At 46.9% G+C, this 22850-nt stretch overlaps 1 protein-coding gene across 2 annotated transcripts in view; it reads left to right on the top strand.

Annotated features, from left to right (window-relative positions):
• WDFY1 (WD repeat and FYVE domain containing 1) overlaps positions 1-10794 on the top strand; it is a 1420223-nt gene extending 1409429 nt beyond the window's left edge. The window contains exon 12 of one of the 2 annotated variants that reach the window (XM_069618156.1): positions 10366-10794. In XM_069618156.1, the coding sequence (XP_069474257.1) occupies positions 10366-10425 (60 nt within the window). In that variant the 3' untranslated portion in view covers positions 10426-10794. The remainder of the gene's footprint in view (positions 1-10365) is intronic. The other variant, XM_069618157.1, reaches the window with a different exon arrangement.
• Positions 10795-22850: the final 12056 nt, after the last annotated feature.

The following is a 22850-nucleotide window of genomic DNA, read 5'->3' as shown; positions in this document are numbered from 1 at the left end:
CCTGCTGTCAGTGCCATGTGAATTTGCTGATTCAAAACTGGGTTAAACTATAAGTTATTTTGCCTTTACCTAGAGGTTCCAGCCTTGATCATTGGGACTAAAAAGGCATCTGTCACTGACCATGTATTCAAGCTCCTTCTGTATCTTTATTTTTCAGTCAGATTTGCCATTTAAGGCATGAAAGAGAGTACCACACGCACACACTCGCGATTTCCCCTCACCCAGGCTTTGAGCAAAACTGGCTTTTACCGGCCGTAGACCATACTTACTTCTTTGTGATGGATTAGTGTGTGCTGCCCTACAGTAAAACAATTCACACAACCAGTGTCTTAACCAATTGAACTACGTTAGTGAGCTTCTTGATGCTATTTATATTTGTTATAGTTATCTAAAACCCGTCATATAAGATTACTCTCTAGCAGGGAAACCCTGTTAAATGTTGGATGATGGGGAAGTAAAATGACTGGTGAAGCAGTGGGCACAAACCAGGCCAGATGTTTGGGAGCTTTGTGAACGTGTTGGAGGAGTAATTTATCAGCATCACTTTTGCAAACTACATTTGCTGTGTACAATGGCATTCCTTCTGGTGCTGCTGCCAACTGCGAATTACATACTCTCTGGCTATTGACTTCAATTTGCTCTCACAAATGGTTCAGGATCCAATAAAACTGCTCCGTGAAAGAGGTAACGTTACATTACTTTGGAGATTTCTGGGATATGCATGCACAAAGCATGTGTTGGTAAAAATGTATTTTAAATCCGGTGCTTGCTCTACTCATTTCATTTTAATATGCCATTGTGTTTTAACGTTTTTAAAATGCTATGCTGGCATAAAGGCCTTTATGATTAACTGGGTAGAATATGGAAAGTATTTTATACTTGCCATATCCATAGCAAGCAAAAAGAAAGGGATGGAAGACATGGCACTGTCTACAGTGAGCGGTATCGCGTTGATTCATTCCCCACTGGTTTTTTTAAATAAAATGTTTTGACTAAATTATTTTGAGAAAACTAATCAAAATATATGTGCGGTGGGGTAAGGGTTTCAATGGGTGGGGGTTGAGAGGGGTCGGGTTTATAATATAGGGAAGAAGGCTTGTGGGGATGCCCAAATATAAAAACATTTTAATTTGTGGAGTTCTTTGAAATATTTTAGTTGAAAAAAATTATTTTTAAAAAACTCATGTCGGTGTAGGGACATAGAACCAGGATGAGCGGCAGCTGAGGACATACATGCAAAAAGATGTGGACTTTTTTTGCGATCGCAATCCAATGCTCCGTTTCTATTTTATTAGCTCACCTGAGCTGGTCAGTACAGCTTAGCTTCCTCGTCCTGTTTCGTTTGCATCATTCGAGGCAGAAATGTTTTAGAGAGAAACCATCTGTTCCGTTTCTATTTTATTAGCTCACCTGAGCTGGTCAGTACAGCTTAGCTTCCTCGTCCTGTTTCGTTTGCATCATTCGAGGCAGAAATGTTTTAGAGAGAAACCATCTGTTCCGTTTCTATTTTATTAGCTCACCTGAGCTGGTCAGTACAGCTTAGCTTCCTCGTCCTGTTTCGTTTGCATCATTCGAGGAAGAAATGTTTTAGAGAGAAACCATCTGTTTGTGAATGTGTTATAGCCGCTACTATTACCAAACCAGACATTTTATGCAAATGCATATTAAATAATGTGGTGTCAATTATTTCAAAAGTTCTGAATGAATGGGTGCACCTAGGATAGTCTCTCTTTAGGCTACCAAGCAGAGAGGAGCACATGGAAAGCTGCTCAAAGCAGGGTAGATCATGTGGCAGATATTTCATGCATCTGCTGTGGATCCTGCGGGAAGGTTCCAGCCTGTATGAAACTGCCTGTAACACTTAAAAGGCTGAAAGATTATGATTACGGTCAATTACAGTAATGGGTATAAAAGGAGGGGAACACCCTGAAAATAAGGCTCATCTGAGAGCTATGAGTACAATGTTTTTGAAATGGGTATTTAATACAGACAAGTCCCATAAGCCTGGCTAATAAATATGAAAAGGAAATCATTCAAACCAAAAAAGACATTTTTAACGAAAGAATAAAAAAAGGCAGCTCAAGCACTAGAGAAATCTTCTCCATCCTAAGGGAATTGGAATCCCTGGTCACCCCCAGGGACTCTTGCATCAAAAACAAATCTTGGTGCACAGATATCCAAGATGCCCTCTGCAATAAAATTACCCTGCTGCAAAAAAAAATGTGTGCTAAGAAAGCCACACTACATAAGATTGCCTTAGATACGCAAGAAGCTATCTTGCTAGAAACCTCCACTAAACAAATCAAACCCAGTCATCAATTCAAATTCAACTCTATCTCAACAGTCGAGGCTGAAAAGATCATCACCTCCCTCAAACCCTCTAAATGTCTAGGGGACACCTGTCCAGTACCCATTATTAAAGAAGCCGCCAAAGACCTAGCTCCTTTCATCTCCAGATTCATCAACTCCTCCTTCAAATCATGCTCAGTAGCCACCAATCTCAAAGATGCTTGGGTACTACCACTACCAAAAAAACCTAACCTTGACCCTAGCATCCCCACCAATTACAAGCCAATCACAACAGGACCTTTTCTGCTTAAAATCCTTGATAAAGTCGCTTATCTACAGATTCAAGCTTATCACAGGATCAGCAACCTACTGGGCACCCGCCAATCAGGCTTCAGGCCTATACATGGGACAGAGACGGCCCTCATTGACGTGAAGAATCAACTAGATGACCGGAAAGACAATGGAGAAGCCTCCACTCTTCTCCTTCTGGACTTCTCCACAGCGTTCGACTTGGTCGACCATAATGCCCTGTGCAAACACCTCACAACAGCTGCCCATTTCTCCAAGGAAGCCACCATTTGGATAAGCTACTTTCTGGAAAATAGATCCATTAGAGTCTTCTCACCCTCCGCCGCAGCAGACCCTGTCCCTATTACCTGCGGAGTTCCTCAGGACTCCTGTGTCTCCCCTACACTGGATAATATATTTACAAAGCATCTTTTTGACATACTTGACAATCTGGGTGCCTCATACACCAATTATGCTGACGACACCCAGATTCTCATCCCCATCCAAGGCGATTACGACACAGACGTACCCATGATTAACAAAATCTACCTAATTATAGAAATATGGATGGCCACCCATGGCCTATGTCTCAATGATGAAAAGACAGAGCTTTTAATTGCTGGGTCCACTAACAAGCTATCCAAACTCTCTACCCAATACAATTCCGTCGTCATTGATGGAATTATGATCAAAATCTCTAAGGAAGTCAAGACCCTAGGCTTCTACCTGGACTCGGCACTCAACCTCATTAAACAAATCAACGCCACAGCCTCTGCCACTAATTACACATGCAAACTGATTCATGCATGTAAACCTTTATGGTCCACAGAAAGCTGTATTACGATTGTGAGGGCCTTAATCCTCTCTAAGGTGGACTACTGCAATGCCCTATACATGGGCAATAGCAAACGCAACACTAATTAACTCCCGACTATCCAAAACAATGCCCTAAGAGCAGCTCTAGGCATCCCCAAAACACAGCACATCTCTCACGTGAGACGCTCCACCAACTGCCTCTCCATAAATGACAGAATCAAGTTCAAATCACTCAACCTCACGCATAAATGTCTCTCCAACAAGGCTCCTCTATACCTCACTGACAGATTCACCAAACACACCTCAGCACGACCTATCATAAAAGCGCAATCCAACAGCCTCAGAATTCCCAACTTTAAACTAAAAAAAAAAATAAACAGGAGGCACAAGCTTTCCAGTTCTGGCTGCGCAATTATGGAACTCTATCCCTTATTCATTAAGAGCCATATCGCCCTTCCACTCTTTCAAGACTAGCATCAAGAGATGGCTCCACTCCCTAGACTTGTAACCTTCAGCGCACGTATCCTTGTACTTCTTCTGGCTGCTCACATCTAAGCAAGAAATTGTAACTAATGGAATATTTTTTGCTGTAAATATGTACATTGCTGCCACAAATATGTACCACAAAATCTCATCTGTATATATATATATATATATATTTCTGAGGCTTGTGGAATCTGCTTAGATCACATGCTGTGCATAGGCCGACATCTAGTGGAAGCTGTGGAGTATTACAGTTTGTTTTTCGAAACTCGAAAATGGGCGTCGACACAGGGCGTGCCAGTAATACTATCCCTAGTGTGACGTCCACTGTACCCAAGATCCCTCACGCATCTAGGATCCTTAGATTTTTTTTTTCCGCCATACCGGTCGGAAGCATTTTGCGGAGTCCCCTGGCCTTAGCCATACTTTTGCTAAAGTTTTTATTTAATAATCTATTGACATCCTTCCCCACCTCAACGTCGAACTTCGACACTCGACGCCGGCTGGAGAAGAAATCGACCATCGGCTGCTGCACGACGGACTTGGGCCTCGGAAGGCCGCTGGCCTCGGCCCGGGCCTTGGAAGGCCTCTGGCCTCGGCCCTGCAAGTAGGGAGAGTGGGGGGTGGTACATACTCTACACTCTTGGTATATAGGTATACCTTATACATTTTCTACACTTAACAGCCCGCTGCCTCAAGGTGCGTATGGAGGGTACCCCTTTTCAATTCTGCCCCAAGTGCAATCTCAAATACCCTTGGGTCGACAGGCACGCCACGTGCAATCTCTGCTTGCCGAGGGACCACCCTGAAGCGAACTGCAGAGCGTGTAGTAGGTTTAAACCTAAGACACTTAAGGACCGTTCGACGAAGCGTTGGGCCCACCACGCCAGGCAGGCGGCCGTGGCAGCGGAGGGCGCCTTCAGCGACTGCAGCGACGCCGTACTTTCGGACGGCGAGGGCATTACGGCGTCGAAAGACAGCCGAGCGCAGGTCCCCGACCTCGGAAGGTCGTCCGGCAGGGCGGCTATGGGGAAGACCCCCGGCGACACAAGCGCTTCACATACTACACACACTAAACACACTAAGTCCAACCGAGACTCGACGACGCCGAGTTCTCGGAAAGAGGCACAAACAGAACGGTCCGATTCGGTGTCCTCTGGGCGCTCTCGATTAAGATCGCCGCATGACTCCAGGCAATCATCCACTCTTGCCAAAACTGCCTCGCTCCCTAGGCTAACAGAAGTTCGATCGTCGGAACACGAAGACGACTTCCACCCCCAGGCCGCGCTCCAGGAGTCGGAGCCCGCAGTTAAAACCAGCGAGGCCCCACGCTCGAAGGACAGGGACACCACCCCCGATCCTCGACGCCAAGTGTCGAAAACCTCCGGTGCCACTAAAGGACAGGGAAAACATTTTTCCACTCACGGGGAGGGGGGAAAACAGCAAAAGAAACAACCTTTGCACTCTTCCACACCTGTGAAACACACCACTCCCCCTAAACAGACAGACAAGACCAGGTCTGCTGATATGTCTAAAACCAGCAAAGCTACTCAAGATAAATCCCATAGACTTGCTGAGAGAGTCATCCCCAGTTCAAAAAAATGCTCCAGTGAAGACATAGATAGGGTCATGTCAAGAATGTCTTCTTTGGCAGATTTTTATGATAAAAATCCAGAACATTTCCTCTTGTATGATCCACAAGGGGGGACTCCCTCAGGCTCTACTGATCCTATCCCCCCGAGTAAGAAGCCCCGGTTTGAAACTCCGATGAGGTCAGAACCCTTCGAGGTACAACCATACGCAAGACCATACTCACTGTATCAAGGAGAGGCTTCCTTTTGTGAGGACCAAGAATTTGGTATGATAGAAGAGCAAACCGGGACGGGCTACTATGGGGATGATGAGGACCAGGAAGAGGAAGAGGAGGACCCGGAAACATACAGAGTAGATTCCCCGGTAGAGAACGAAAGCCCGGTTACCGACTCCCCGGTCGATAACCAACCCCTCCTAAACGAGGTTCTCGCACGTGCAGCAGAACATTTCCACATTGGCACCCACGGTGTCCAGGAGGAAAGGGACTTCGCAGAAGAGTTGGTGGGAGAAAGGAGGCCTGTTGCCCAGACCATCCCTATCCTTAAGTCCATTCAGCGGAGAATAGATCCGTCTCTGGTGAACCCGAACCTCACCAGAGCAGTCAATCCCAGGGTTGAAAAACTTTTCAGGGTGGCCCATTCTGACCCTCTCTATATAAGAGGACATCTGAAGCCAGACTCCCTAGTTGTCACCAACACTCGTAAGAGGGCTGGAACACCCTTGTCATCATCCGAAGCTCCTCCCGACAAGGAGAGCAAAAAACTATACGGTTTCGGCAGGAAAGTAGCCTCAACGTCTGCCTATCAAGCAAGGATTGCAAACTCCACCACCCTGTTGGCCAGCTACAACTGCCATCAGTGGGAAGAAGTCGCGGCACTCATAGCCTCTGCTCCTGAACCTTTAAAGGGCCAGTTAGCTCGGATTTCAGCAGAGGGTAGAGCCGTGTCTGGTTGCATTTTGAAAGCAACCTTCGACGCTGCGGACAACGCAGGCAGATTGATAGCGGAAGGCACTGTTATCAAAAGACATGCGTGGTTACGGCAGTCTGGTTTTAAGGCAGAAACCCAGGCATCATTGTTGGACAAACCGGTGGAAACCGAACTGTTGTTTGGTAAGGCGGTCGAAGACGCACTGAAGAATGCCAAGGACGAATACGAAACACTCAAGTCCCTTGGCCAGTTAACCAATAAACCCCCTAACCAGAGAGGGAATAGTAATTTTCGTCGCTCACGCGGCCAAAATTCCCAGAGAAGATCTACCTATTCCCAGGGGCAGGGTACACATTGGAACAACAACCAACAGTCTACCCAGGGTTAAGGCAGGCACGCCTCCACCAAAGCAGTGACGCTCAGTTCAGGGTCCCTTCTCACGCAACCCCAGTAGGGGGACGCATTTCCAACTTCACCCAGGCTTGGGAAGGGATCACATCAGACATATGGGTGCTGTCAACAGTATCCACAGGATATTGTATAGAACTACTGCAGCGTCCCCGGAACCATCTTCCACGACAAAGAGTACACTCTTTAGAACATCAGAAGATTCTCCTCGAGGAGATCGCCATTCTGCTAGAAAAGGACGCGATAGAACTCGTCCCGGGACACCAGGTAAACAAGGGTATTTATTCAACTTACTTCCTTGTGCCAAAGAAAGATTTGACAATGCGCCCAGTATTGGACTTACGGCCTGCCAACAAGTATGTCAAGCCCCAAATATTTCGTATGACCACGCTACAAGAGGTAATCCCCCTCCTAAAAAAGGGGGATTACATGGCAACCTTGGATATGAAAGATGCATATTTTCATATTTCCATGTTCCCACCGCACAGAAAGTATTTGCGCTTCAAGGTGGACAGTCGACACTACCAATTCAAGGTACTGCCCTTCGGGATAGCTTCAGCACCAAGGGTATTCACCAAGGTACTGGCGGTGGCGGCTGCACACCTACGCAGGGAGGCAATCCCAGTGTACCCTTATCTGGACGACTGGCTCATAACGGGGGAAACCCCAGGAATCTGCAGGACAAACATTCAAAGGACTATCGATCTCCTGGTCCCCCACGCGCGCCTGCGCATGCGTCCCATGCAGGAATGGTTGGCGAAACAGTGGTCTCAGGCAAGTGGTCAGTGGGACGATCTAGTGGTTGTTTCACCAACACTGGTACAGAGCCTTCACTGGTGGACAAGAGAGAATCTCGCACAGGGGAAACCCTTTTACGATCCCGAGGTACAGGCAGTAGTCACTACAGATGCATGCCTGACGGGGTGGGGAGCTCACCATCTCCACCACACAGCTCAGGGTCTCTGGTCTCACTCAACCTGCTAGAGCTTCTGGCAGTATTCAGAGCGCTTAAGGCGTTCGAGCCCCACCTACTAAACCTGTCAGTGCAAATCCGGACAGACAGCACAACAGCCATGTTCTACCTGAACAAGCAAGGAGGGACTCGCTCGCCAAATCTGTCCAAGCTTGCCCAGAAAATCTGGATATGGGCACTCAGACGGAACATGTTCCTGTCATCACAACATGTTCCAGGGGAGCTCAATTCCCTAGCGGATGCTCTGAGCAGAGACTCCCTTCCAGAGGAACACGAATGGGTTGTACACAGAGAGGTCGTAGAAGATATCTTCTCTCAGTGGGGTTTCCCCACTATAGACCTATTCGCCACAAGCGAAAACAGACAATGCCCAGGATTTGCATCCAGGTTCCCCCAACCAGACTCCCAGGGGAACGCCCTGTGGATGAACTGGTCAGGGATGTTTGCGTATGCTTTTCCACCAACTCCTCTCATCAGGAAAGTGGTGAACAAGATGAACAGAGAGTCGATGACGCTCGTCCTAGTTGCTCCCATGTGGGAAAGACAACCGTGGTTCCCACACCTACGCAGGATGGTGGTGTGCGAGCCCATCAAACCTCCAGCCTGGTACAACCTATTGTCCCAGCACCAAGGTCAAACAGTGCACCAGCAACCCAACTCAATGAACCTGGCAGCATGGCTCCTGAGGTCATAGAGTTTGGACATCTCAATTTGCCACAGAGGTGTATGGACATCCTAAAAGAATCTAGGAAACCAAACACAAGGCACTGTTACTTTGACAAGTGGAAGAGGTTTGTTATCTGGTGCCAAAGTAGATCAATCAACCCCGTTGATTGCACTCCTTCCACTATTGTTACATACATGCTACACCTGCTGGATGCAGGATTGGTTTTTAACTCACTGAAAGTACACCAGGCAGCCCTGTCGGCTTACACCACTTCCCATAGCAAAGTCTCGTGGTGGAAAGTACCAGTAGTTAAAGCCTTCATGGAAGGAGTAAAGACACTTCACCCTCCTATTTCAAACCCACCACCAGGGTGGGACCTTAATGTGGTGCTAGCCAAGCTCATGGGCCCCCCTTTCGAACCCATGCATAAAAGCAGTCTCAAACACCTGACTTATAAAACGGCCTTCTTAGTAGCTATTACTTCTATAAGAAGGGTCAGTGAAATTCAGGCTCTGTCAGTGCAAGATCCCTTCTTTACTGTCCATAAAGACAAACTGGTTTTACGCACACACCCTAGGTTCTCACCTAAATTTATATCTAAATTCCATGTAAACCAGTCCATCGAGCTTCTGGCTTTCTTCCAGGACCCGCAAAGCTCGGCTGAGGTGAAACTACACACCCTAGATGTGCGTAGGGCAGTCCTCTACTATGTAAATAAGACCAGACTGCTAAGAAAAACAGATCAACTGTTTGTCTCCGTAGCTACAGGCAGAGAGGGGGATCGTGTCTCTAAAGGTGCCATCTTGAAGTGGATTATTAACTGTATCCAGCTGTGTTACTCACTTTCTGAAAGAACTCTGCCTTTCACGCCAAGAGCCCACTCTACTAGAGGCATTGGGGCCACTCTGGCTTTCATTGCAAATGTACCCCTTGACACCATTTGCAAAGCAGCTACTTGGAGCTCTATTCACACTTTTACTCAGCATTACTGCATTGACACCCATTCCAAGGCAGATAATCAAATGGGACAAGCGGTTCTAAGACACTTGTTTGCTCATGACCCTTCTCACATCCCACCTCCTTCTTCAGGTACTGCTCGCTAATCTATGCACAGCATGTGATCTAAGCAGATTCCACAAGCCTCAGAAGGGATACATTACTCACCGTAATCGTATTTCTGATGCTTGTATCTGCTTAGATTCACATGCGACCCACCCTTCCTCCCCTCTGAGAGAAGGCGCATGATGGCTTGTAGTCTTACCTTTCTGTCTATCTGCTTGGATTATCTGTACTCACGCTACTCCTCATCTACCTCATGTCAGAAAAAATACAATCTGAGGATCCTAGACGCGTGAGGGATCTTGGGTACAGTGGATGTCACACTAGGGATAGTATTACTGGCACGCCCTGTGTCGACGCCCATTTTCGAGTTTCGAAAAACAAACTGTAATACTCCGCAGCTTCCACTAGATGTCGGCCTATGCACAGCATGTGAATCTAAGCAGATGCAAGCATCAGAAATACGATTACGGTGAGTAATGTATCCCATATATATATATATATATATATATATATATGTATATATATATATATATATATATATATATACCTCACATCCACATCATGCGTAATCATGTAACCTGTGTGCCTCAAAATTTATGTGTATATATCTGTACCTTTTTTCCATGTCATGCGTAACTATGTAACCTGCAAACGCGCCCATATGCCCACGGGCCCGGGCGCACTATAAATGAATAAACAATTACAATTACGAAAAGGTGTGTGTACCTGTGCATATGATGGCAACAACTTTCAAATGCTTATACAAAAGCCAAAACTATTGACTATTGACATTGTCAGTGCTTGTGTTTTCATGTAGTAATACACCTAATCCTCATTCTCTTCTCTTGTGCTTTCAGATATGGGACATGACACCGGTCGTAGGTTTCAGTGTTGCAACTGGATTCTCCCCGCGCTGACCATTGTCTCATCTGGTTAATGCACCTTAATGTACAGCCACACACAAAGCAAGAATGAAATTCCTTCCTACAAACAACCATGTGAAAATAGCTGCATTGATCTCCCCATTTCCTCTCAGGATGGATGATTACTTATTTTTTAACACCTTTTCCTTAAAGACACAGTTTTCAAATGCAGGTTCACCTCTCGTTTGACTAACCGAAGCAATTCAGCTGCCGCCGTTGCTGATGGAATTCCTGTAGCTTCATTATTTTGTAGCTAATCAAACCAAATGTACAAGTTAGCTTTTGTAATATGAAGACTATTAACAAGGTCTGATAATTTGTATAAAACTTTAATCGGAAGTAAAACAAAACATTCAAAAAGTATACTTACTACTCTTTATATTTGCTGCTTCATACTCCCAATTTGGAACCCCATGCAAGAAGGCTAAAAACGGTGTAATCAACTTTATATTTTTAAGAGCCCCAGAAACTAAGATGGTGCCACTTTACGTCCCAGTCAACGCTTTGTTGCTTTGTATTCCTCAGAAGTGTGTTCCTTTTACAGTTGTGGTTTCAGTCCGTACCTCTCACACCTCGGCACAGAGTGTGACATTTGCGAGATGGCTTCCCCACTGCTTCTGCTACTTAAAGCTAACTTTCTCTGTTTAGTAAAGTTTCCCGTGCTAGTTCATATCCACACAGCTTTTGTTGCTGAAAATTAATTGTGAATGTATCTACTGCAGATTCAAAAAAGTGGTTAGGTACCCCACAACTGTGACATTTATTCTGGCGTCCAAGATATAACCCCTGTTTGATCCCATGAACAAGCGGAGCACGAAAGTCAGCCTGTGAATGGGTTAAGGGAGAGGTTGTACAGTCTCTACCTCAGCCACTCGTCCTTGAAATGTACACGACCTAATTTGAGGAAGGTTCCATTTAAGTGAGGACAAACCAGTGTGAGGTAAATAAACTACATTTTCATGTTGTTTTTGCCCCAGTACGTAATGCCTTGTTTACTCCAAATCCCATTTCAATCTTCCAAATAATGTGATGCCTTTCGCTCCATGCACAGAGTCCACAGCCAATCATTTGTCACTGTATCAGTTCTTTCAGAACTGCCTCTACTTACATCTTCAAACCAAAAGCAACGGATCTTCAAAAATTGGTTCCTTCATTATTTTGTCTTTGAAGGTTCCTATGACCCACATTAGCACCATGGTTAGAGTACTCAGCCAATCAGACTACTCTGAGCAAGGGCTTTCATTGCCAGTACAAGCCCACGTTTGAAGTAGCCTAAGAGCAGTGCAACCTATCCGGTGGCTGCTATTACCCACATGCTTACCTTCTTTTATCCATTGTTGACCGCAGATGTTAAAGCCTTTTCTTTTTACAAAAAAATTAAACCTAAATCAGTCCTTGTTAATTTTAGCTTCCATCTTCAGATAATCGATACAGCAACTGACTTAACAATCAATAAAAAAAATCTATGTACTTTATCAACATAGACGAATATTTATTATCTTCCCCAGGAAAAAACATACATTTAGTAAAAAAAATGTGAAAAGCATTTGAAATTACACCACCATTATAATAAATACAACAAAATCAAAAATAAACAGCACGAATCCAACTCATTCACCCACATTCACAAAATCTGTGAATATTCCCTGTCATTAGACTGGGAATCCTCTGTAACTTAGAGCAGTTTAAACTTAAACTGCTACTTTCAGTCACTTTTGTGCTCTAGTATCATCTTTTTTGGGTCCTACTGCACAGGCCAATAGGCAAGGCTCCCTTAGCTCCACCCATGTCAGCCATCACGGGCCTCGAAAATGTCTATATATTTCTATGATATTTGATCAAATGTATCTAAAAATCCTTAAATCATATTTTCTTCGATTGCGCGTCAAGAACTTCGATGGCGGCAATGATCCCCATCGCCGCCCACGTTTTCCCACCTTTCAACGTCGCCTATGGTTTTGGGCGTACACCATGGGTGAAACCAAGCGAAAAAGCCTTTTCAAGGCATGTGCTCATGGCGGCTTGAAAAACTTCTTTGTTGATGATCACCACGACTGCCTTTACTGCCTAGTCCTGCTTCATGTTATCCAGGATTGCGAGATTTGCCAATCTTTTCCAACTAGATCCTTCAGATCAGCACCGAAGGTTGGTTGTGTGGCTTGAGGACACCGGGGTAGTCTCGGACGCAGCTTCAGTACGTAGTCATGCCTCAGTCAGGCAGGGTAGGTCTACCCAGCGAATAACCTCATGTAAGAGGTAAAGATCGCACAGTGACTCCTCCAGAGGCTGTAAGAGGATGCACAGGGAACCGTCTGAGATCTGCCATACCATCTACACCCAAGGTCAGTGGTCTTCACTCTCCTTCTTCATTGACGAAACCTCCGCCAACTTTTCTAACACTGACCACTTCAGCTGCAAGGTCAACCTCATTGACGACGAAGTCCAATTCATTAACAACAAAATTGCCTTCTACTTCCAGAACGTCGGTAACCAATTAACAAATCAACGACCTCACAAGACCCTGTGACCAAGTTTTGTTAAAAGTTGGGGTTAGGGAGGTACTGAGCGAGGGGCGGGTAAGGTTATCTAAAACGCACCAATATACGTCATAACATATTGTAATGCATCAGTAAAACTAATAAAACATATTAAAAAAACAAACAAATCAACAACCTCAATCACTAAGCCGTTGATGATCACATCGTCAACCACAAAATCGTCAACAACCACTTTGTCATCCACAAGAATGCGACAACCACATAGGCATCCATGAAACCGCTAATGACTACATCAACATCGACCACAACCATTATGACATTGATGACCACTTTATCAACAACCACAACAATTCCACTGTCAAGATCTGTGCCAGTGGTGGCAGGGTTGGGCCCCCCACCAGGGAGTCTCCAAACTCATCTTCTGAGGACGACATGGAGGGGGTGATGTCACCTTATACCTCCTCTCACACCTCTCCTCCTCAGGATACACCTCCAAGTAAGGCAAAGAAAATGTCTGACCCGCCAGAGTACCCTCTTGCACCAGGACCACAAGGAAGATCTGCCCCCTCAAAAGCACTCTCTGCGGGACCAATCACTCCAGCACTAATCACTACAGCACCTACAGACAAAGATCTTTCTCTGGACCTATATTAACCACCGTGGTGTCCATTCTACAGCAGAGGCTGGCAGCACTGCTGCCGCCACCACAACCAAGGCAGCTGCTAGCTGGGCCCAGTGGTACCCCTCAACCTCCTAGAGAGGAACGACGACTGTTACAGCCACTACAATTAACTAACACAGGCATGGAGCATAATCCACAGGATATGCCCTCGGTGCACACAACTGATATGGATGAATTTGATGAAATTGGGTTGTTTCACGCCTTCATGGGAAGGCTGCAAATATGTTCAGCCTTGCACCAGAAGAACAGAAGAAAGACAGCCTTCTGTACCAGCGGAGGAAATCCAGGATGAAATCCATATTGTCTATTCCTCTCTTGGAGCATATCTGGGAGGATGGTCTTGTCACCATTGCCCATCCCTCCACGGCACCAGCTAACAGACAGATTTGATAAAAATTACAGGATCCCCGACTCTGCGCCTGTCTGTCTGAACATGCAACCCACGCCTGACTCTTTTGTCTCAGCAGCTGCCAGGAAGAGGTCAGCCAACCCATCTTCATCTTGCTCCGTTCCGCCTAATAAGGAAGGAAAACGCTTATACTCATTCGACAGAAAGGTTATCACTGCACCGCCACTACCATTATGGCAACGAACGCCATGGCCATTCTTGCCAGGTATGACCGCGAGTTATGGTATAAACTGGGTCCTCTTCTGGAATTACTCTCAGAAGATGAGCAACAGGAAGCAATAGAGATCTTTCATGAAGGTGAAGCGGCATCAGACCATGCCATCACAGTGTCCGTCGATCTTGCCGACATGGGATTCTGCCAGCTAGGCTACCGGGGCCGTGCTGCAGAGACCAGGCTGGCTCAAGACGACCAATTTCATACCAGAGGTACAAGCCAAGGTTGTCGACATGCCATTCGACAGGATCAACCTATTCGGCAAGAAAGTGGATGAAAAACTGCAGTCCATTAAAATGGACACTGAGACCATCCGCTCCCTGGGCAAAATGCAACAGCGGAACCAGCCCATTCGGACAGGGAAACCCGTTTTTGCTAGTATGCCAAGGGATTACCGTCTGACATACCAATCCTCCTCATACAAAACTCAGACCAGTACAAAGGAAGATTGCAGTCATATAGGGGTACTGTAGGAGAAATCCTGACGCTTCCCTTTCTGCCACAATTCTTATACCACAGGAGCTTAGCTAGACATCTCCAGACTTTGTACTGTGTATTTCCTTCTAGGTGTGCATTTGCCTCTAGGTATAATCCAAAAACAAACTGCACACAATAAATAGCCATCGCACGCTTTCACAGTTATGCACTTTTGTATTCACTCATCAGAAAGAACAGATAGCCAATCAAACCACTTCATATTTGGTAAACATGGAAACATGCAGTAAGTGTTTGCATCTGACATGTGAGAATAAAGGAAAACAAACTCTATAACAACAAGCACTTTGCATTGGGTCATCATAGCAATTCAAATGTAAGTGATTTCCGTCTAACCTGAGCCATCCGAATTGGCACTGTTTGGCTATGAAATGTGTGGAATCCCAAATGAAAGTAAAGACACAAGTTTGCCATGTCTTTGGTTAAAGACTTTTATTTAAAAGAAAGTGGGTTGGGAAAAGGCCTCTCTTACCTTGTTCTAAGAGGAATTTCCCTACCTAAACAAAAACGTAGCATCTGTATGTGTCAGGATGTCAAAAATAAAACTGTCCCATGTCCAAAGTTCTATCCTGGCCCTCACACTATAAACTTAACGCTAAGGTGAAAATGTCTTTAACCTTGTAAGGTTTAGAAAAGTGTTCCTAAAGGAAGAATAAATGGTTCAAACAAAAGATCTTCAAGGAAGAAGGTCTTAGCTCCAGAGGGTAGTTCCCTTCCCCTGGATTCCTCTTTACTCCTTGAGGTTTTTATACACACCAGTTCTTTGGGCCTCTCTTGGCCAGCTACCACACTTGCGCACAAAAACTGTCTGGCTTTACAATTCTGGATTCTTTCAGGACACCTTGGACCTATGGACTTCATTAATTCACTGTGCTGAACTTCCTTTGCATCTTGTACTCATGGTGGCCTTGAATCATGCTGTTCCCATCTTCATCTTGTATCCCAGCTTGCAACATTATGTGTTACTACTGACTTCTGCAATTGTATTCACTCTCCCCTCTTGCTTCTCTACTCTTTTTGACTGCTAACTCTCTATTCTCTCCTCATTTCCCTTCTCCCTTTTCCTATCACCTCCCCTTACTTTCTTCTAAGCACTTACTCTATCAGAATTGTGCCTGGCCCTAGTATGATAGCAACCTCGTCTGTCTCCTCCCCCTCCCCTTACTGTTTTTTTTCCTTCCCACTCCCCCTCCAGCACTATCAGAAATGTCGTCAGGCCTAGTATGATAGTCGCTTGTTTTGTTCCTCCCCTACCTTTCTGCACCCCTCTCCCTCACCTCTTGTTTTTCTCCGGCTCTACTAGAAATGTCGTCAGGCCTTGTACGGTAGTCGCCTGTCTGTTTCCATTTCCTTCCCACTCTCCCCCTCCCTTGCTTATCTATGTCTTAGCTCTTGCACTATCTGAAATGTCGTCAGGCCGAGTACGATAGTTAATTTCACATCCTTACTGTTCATGGCGTGTAAGAATGTCATTGTATTGTCCCTTGTTCCCTCCCTTGCCTTGAAGCGCTTTGAAACACATCGTGTATAGGCGCTATATAAATAAACTATCATATCATATCACCTGGTATTTCTCTCTCTCTCTCAGGTGGTGTGGTTTCTTCTTTCTTGTTTAATACTCTCTTTTTCAATTGCCTGGTATACTCGCCTGTCAGAATTTCTGTTTCACACATTTGAAATTGCCTGGTATACTCTCCTGCCAGGACTTCTGATTCACACACCTGAATTTGCCTGGTATACTCTCCTGCCAGGTCTTCTGGTTTTCACACAATTGTGACTGCTTGGTATATTCTCCTGCCAGGACTTCCCACACTTGTGACTGCCTGGTATATTCTTCTGCCAGAATTTCTGTTCTCCCGGGGTCTTCGCCTGCTACCAAAGTTGCTTATATATAATGTTGGAAAATGTATCCTTTTGAAATATATTTTCTCTTTCTTCTTTTTAAGTATTTGCACTGTGTACATTCACATGTTAGAATAGGGGTTGTTTGTGGTTTAGGCTCCCCCTTTTCAACATGTCCATTCTTTATCTCTTTCTCAATTAAGTGGTTCCCAAATGTTTGTACTTGTTCTGCTCGCCTATATGCCCCATTGTCCCCGCTGCTTCTGGGTGGACTCACCAGTTTTGTTAGTATTGGTAAACTCTCACTCTCTCGCGTTCTGCAGATGAAGGATTCCCATCTGCCTCTTTTGGTGGCTGCCTTTCCTTCGTTCGCAGTTCCTCGGCGGCGTCGGCTTGACACGCCTGCTTTCTTCTTGGCTCAAGTAAGTTTGTTTGTTTGTTTCTTTATTTATAATGCGCTCCATACCCAGAGGCAGCAGGGAGCAGCAGGAAAGAGAATGCAAAGCTTACAATGTTACAGAAATATGCAGTTATGCATGATATTAGGCAGGTACAGAAATTTACAATATACAACATACTATACAATACAATAACTAATACAATAACTAATACAGTGAAATATATATACAACAAAGTATGTGTAGTTGTTAGGTGTCCTGTACTTAAATAGGAAGGCAAGGGGTTATTGGCGTTCAGGTGTTTGATGAAGTTCCTTCTAAAGTATGAATAAGGTTGGTGAGCTCTCAAGTTATGTGTTAAGGAATTCCAAAGGGTAGCAGCTTTCACGGGGAAGCTATTGCCTCCAATGGTGGAGAGTGTAAATCTTGGAATTATCAGGCAGTTAGAATTAACGGTTCTGGTCTGTCTGATGGATATTTTTCTCTTTAATTTGTCCATCAAGTAGCTGGGTGCAGAATTCTTAAGGGCTTTGTGGGTTAGGGAGACCATTTTTAATTGGATTTTGTTGTCGGTGGAGAGCCATTTATGTTGGCATCTAATAGCAGTGATGTGTTCTCTTTTATTTATGCCGAGCGCGGCTCTTAGGGCATTGTTTTGTAGGATTTGCAACCTTTGGGTAATTGTTTTATTAGCACCGCTGTAGAGAGCATTGCAGTAATCGAGTCTGGAGAGTATGAGGGCTCTCGCCAGGATCAGGCAGCTATCATTGGATAGGAATGGCCTGCCTGCTCTGATTAGTTTGCAGGTGTACGCGGTAGTGGATGCTAGTGAATTGACCTGTTTAGTGAATGACATGGTAGAATCCAGGTAGAAGCCGAGAGTTTTTACCTCTCTTGAAACTTTGATGATGTTGCCGTCTATGTTGAACAAGGCGTATTCAGAGCCTAGGTTTGTTGATATCGGCTTGCGTACCCAGGATGATTAACTCTGTCTTATCATCATTCAGGCACAGGCCGTGGGAAAGTGAAACACTGCTTTCCTTGGTCTGTGAATGCTCAGGAGTCCCTCACTGGCTCCTAGTGCTCCTGCAGCGTCTCTTAGCTCAACAGCTTCTCTCTTCTCCGTCGCTGAGTCAGTCCCAGCTCTTCAGTTCTCCGCTCTTCGTAGAGTGGGCCAGCTGTCTCTCGCCAGTTGCCGCAGCAGCTGTTAATGATTTTCGGTATGGGCTGCGTACATTTCCCGGGCACAGGTATATGCTAGAAAACTCTAGAACTCTCTCTGAGCTTGCAGTCTCTTTTGCTCAAAATTGTTCAATCTCTCTTCTTCGTCCCAGCATTTTGAGGATTCTGGGAACAAAGTCCATTGTTGACAATTGACTTATAGAATTTGAATACGCATTTTTAAAAGGTTTTGATGGAAAGTCAGTTCTGATTGATGGATAAGTAAAATTGAAAAAGGTAATTTCATCAGATTGGCAAGGCCGACCAAAGTTGGAAAGTCGGTTAATAGATTTGGTGAAAGGGGTATGCCTGTTCTTTGTAGGAAAAGGAGTAGATGCATGACAACAGGCCATGAGGGTTTCAGACATGGGAAGTTATTTTCAAGGGAAAATGGGGGATACCATGTCTCACCCAATGGAGCCATGACATCTCCCTGGAGGCTCTCTTCTCCCATGTGATCCTCCCTTTTATAGCCACCCCCAGGATGGGGATCATGTAGCGGCTGCCATCCCCAGCGACTCCACCGGATTCATCACAGAAAACAATGCACTATGAATACAGTTTCAGCTCTGTTATTCCCCTACCCTTGCCTAACGTTTGATTACTAACAAGATTATGAGATTATTGCATTGCAAGACTATGAGATTATGACCCCCTCTGCGTCAGTGAAGAAACCCTCAGCTAATACTTTGGATTCTGGATACTCAGTTAATGTTTGATACCCGAAGAATTAAAAAAGTTCTGCCTTCAGTGTCCAGTCTGCCACTTTGCCCATTAAGACTCTGCAGAAGGAGTCCTAGCTGATTCTTGACCTATTTATACTCACACTGGGCTCTCTTCCTTTTCAGGAGTGATCATATCGCCCTTGACTCGCCAGGCGTTTCTTTCAGCCAAGTACAATTCGGCCCGCTTCTGCCAGGACACTGCCCCAAATAGGAACACAGTCAGCAAGGACCACCCTCTGCATCTACACCTTACTCTAGCCCCACCACGAAACCTCCAGAGTCTGCTAAGAAGGATATCCCTCTCTCGCCTGCCAGCCAGAAGCAGCACCTCTCTCTTCCCAGGAGGCTAGCCCCCTCCTTCCTCCCTGTTTTAAACCTCTCAGTGAAAACGGTCTCTTACCCCGAATCTCAGTACGTTTACTGTACCATTTTCCAGCTTCTTCCGTGGTGTCATCTGTCATCTGTCAGCTGTCAAGACACGTGCCAGAATCTTCCAGCATCCATCCTGCCCCTCTGATTTCACTTGTGTAATTTTCCAGCCCCTGTCTTAAATGACCTTTGAATAGTATTCTGCACAACACAGCCTCCCAATAATCTTCCTTCCTCTTCCTGCTCTGCACAATTAATATTTGTTTTCAAGGCATATCTCACTGTTACACTGCACGCTCTGCCTCGCGAAGTACTGGTGTTCGGCTTTCAATTTTGTATTATTTTCTGAAACTGGCGATGAACAGTGAAAGTGTTTGTGTGCCTACTGCAATATTAGTAAACTCGGAGCCTGTGGCCTAACAAATCTAGCACATTCAATGCACTCCTATACTAAGTCTTAGTAACCAATGTCACCCCCATTGTTGTCCCCAATACTAAATTTTATTAGTAACCCGACTGTTAGTAACCCTACACACAGAATATACTGTACAGATTTTTTAGCTCATAACCTCTCCTACATGTCCCCCCCTTTTCCGTGGAGGACAGTGATTAAACATATGGACTCTGCAGAACAGCTAACCTCCAACGCAAGAAATCATGTGCCCCATTCAGACGTATTTTCTTCTTTTTCATTGCTGTTAACCCAGTTGAGCAAATGTAAAACTTTATTGTGAGTGCCACTAACCATATCAAGATGGCAACCATAGACAGCCCCACAATGATCAATCCCTTTTCCGCCCGTTGCAACATCCCCCACGTGTCTACATCGTTATCTGGCAAACCCAGATCACTCACTGTGATATTATCCTTTTGTATATATTCGGTTTGATTGTGTGCGCTTCCTTATGTTTAAGGAGGTACTCTATATTCTCCAGCATGGGATCTGGCATGGATTCACATGCTCATGAATATTCCCCGTCGTCAGGCTGGGAATCCTCGGTAAAGAAAAAACCAGTATCAGTTTTGTTTCTGATCTGTCTTTCGTAGTAATAACCAATCACTGGTCTCTGCGTCATACTGACCACAGCCAATGACTGCCCTCTACCTAAGCACCGCCTCTGGCAGCCATCTTCAGATTTTTACCGCACGTTCATGTGTTGGGATCCTCGTGCTATTGCTCTCGAGCGTTAGTGCTATTTTTTCAAGTTTTTTCTCAAAAACTTAGTTTTTTTCGGTCAAAAGAGCCTCAAGCTCCACCGACTCTCCATCCGATCAACGGGGACCCGTGTCGGATTCGTCTGCGCCCCTCAAGGGTGAAGATTTCGTCGAGCTACGCTTTTGGAGGACTCCAGAAGTTTCTCAGGCCCGGACATGGCCCAGGAGAAGGGAAGCTCGACGCCCGGAAAGCTGTTCAGGATCTGCCCTGGATGCCAGCTGCAGAACGTCTTTAAGGAGGACGAACACTCCTTTTGTCTCTACTGCTTACATGAGGACAAGACGCACGTGGAGAAGGACTGTGCGTTTTGCGGCAATATGTCGGAGCGGACCATGAAGGACCGCCATCAACGTCTCGCCAACTGGCTGGAACGGAAGAGCCCGTCAGGCGAGAAGAAGAGGAAGAAATCCGAGCGGTCTTCTAAGACCTTTGAGGACGCCCCGGCGACGGGGGTCCAACACAAGGCCAAGCACCGCGAGTCCGCTGGCACCGGGAGCGCCGAACGGTCGGGCTCTACGGGCGCCAGGCAGGGCGCACCCTCCCCGGCACCTTCAGCCACGAGCCAACGCTCTGGGTCGGGTAAGAGGAAGGGCGAGCACCCGGCGAAGCTCCTGGAGAGGCCCCGGTCGAGCTCGAAGGCCCCATCGGAGGGGGAGCGAGGCAGTGTCCCCCCCTCAAGGATAAGGCGGTGAGCGCACCTAAGGTGGTGAAGGCCTTAATCCATCCGGCCAAGCCCTCTATCGATACTGTCGCGGCGGCCCTGGCTCAGCCTGTGGAGGCTACACCAGTGGTGGCGACCTCGGGGCTCAGAGTCTCCCTGTCACCTCGGAGGGAGTCCTCTTTTGTGCCCATCGATAGGACCCCCGTGAAATCCCCGGCGGGGAAGAAAAAGGGGGGGCAGGGCGTCGTCGTAGATTCGGCCTCAACCTCGGAGGAGGAGCTGATTGAGGTCTTAAGCCACGGCCTTGGCGTGGAAGAAGACCGGCCCGTCGGGATGGATCCCGACGCAGGCGACGACGACATCGTCGAGGGTGCCGACGGGGCCCCTGATCGCCCGTCGGATTCCCCTCTGCCAGCGCCGCAAGACAACTCGGCGGCCATTTTGTTGGCTATACAGTCCTTATGTTCAGAGATAAGGACGAGACTACCGTTGCCGACGGAGGAACCTCTCCCGTCGGGGGATCCGGGACCTTCTGGTGTTCCCCCGCCCAAGAAAAGAAAGATTCACCCTCCACCTCCTTTTCAGCCGTCGCGCCCCGTCCACCCGAGGGGATGATACGGGGACTGACACGGCAGCGACGGGTACGGACGACGAGGTATACGACGAGGATCTACCGTCGTCACCTCCCACCAGGGCTTCTCCGCCCGACGAGATTGGATCGTTCCACTCCATGATCGCCAGGGCATCCGAGCTTTTCCAACTCTGCCCTGAGGAGAAGAAAAAGGAAGGATTCCTTTATCAACGGCGCGAGGCCAAGAGGAAGACTGTCCTCGCGGTGCCTCTACTGGACGACATTTGGGATGAGGGCCTCGCCCTCCTCAAGAACCCTTCCACGACGCCAGCTAGAAGAGACCGGTACGAGAAGAAGTACCGGGTCCCGGACGCGGCCCCCCTGTGCCTCCGGGCGCAGCCTACCCCGGACTCCGTCGTCTCCGCGGCGGCCCGGAAGAAAGCGGGGGGGGGTGCGGCCTCCACATCGACTTCCCCGCCGGACGGCGAGGGAAAGAAATTGGACGCTATGGGACGCAGGGTCATCTCGTCTGCAGCGACGACGATTAAAGCGGCCAACGCCTTGGCTATCGTGGCCCGCTACAACAGGGAGCTATGGTACAAACTGGCTCCCCTGCTGGACTTCCTACCGGATGACAAGAGGGCGGATGCCCTGGAGATCCTACAGGAAGGTGAGGTGGCGTCGGACCACGCCATCACTATTGCGACGGACATCGCCAACACTGGGTTTCGCCAGTTGGGCAACGGCGTGTGCCTTAGGCGGCGTGGATGGCTCAAGGCTACGGACTTCCGTCAAGACGTACAGACCAGAGTCCTGGACATGCCGTTCGATGGGAACAACCTGTTTGGGAAAACAGTGGACGATTCCCTTCAGGCCATTAAAGCGGACACTGAGACGGCCCGGGCCCTTGGGGTTCTGCAGCAACGACGGACGCCCTTTCGGAGCAGCGGAGGCAAGGGCGCCTCCAAAGGTTCCGGCGGCGGTTTCTCCACCTACCGTCAAGCGGCCCGCTCGTCGTCTCAGGAGGCCTACAGAGGACGAGGCAAGTCTGGCGGACCCCGCTGTCGTCCCAAGGAGGTCAAGGCGGCAAAGCCTCGTCGAAACAGGATTGAACCGGC

The sequence above is a fragment of the Ambystoma mexicanum genome, chromosome 10, assembly GCF_040938575.1.
Source record: "Ambystoma mexicanum isolate Mex_15411 chromosome 10, UKY_AmexF1_1, whole genome shotgun sequence".
NCBI lineage: Eukaryota > Metazoa > Chordata > Amphibia > Caudata > Ambystomatidae > Ambystoma > Ambystoma mexicanum.
This window is presented reverse-complemented; position numbering and strand designations above follow the sequence as displayed.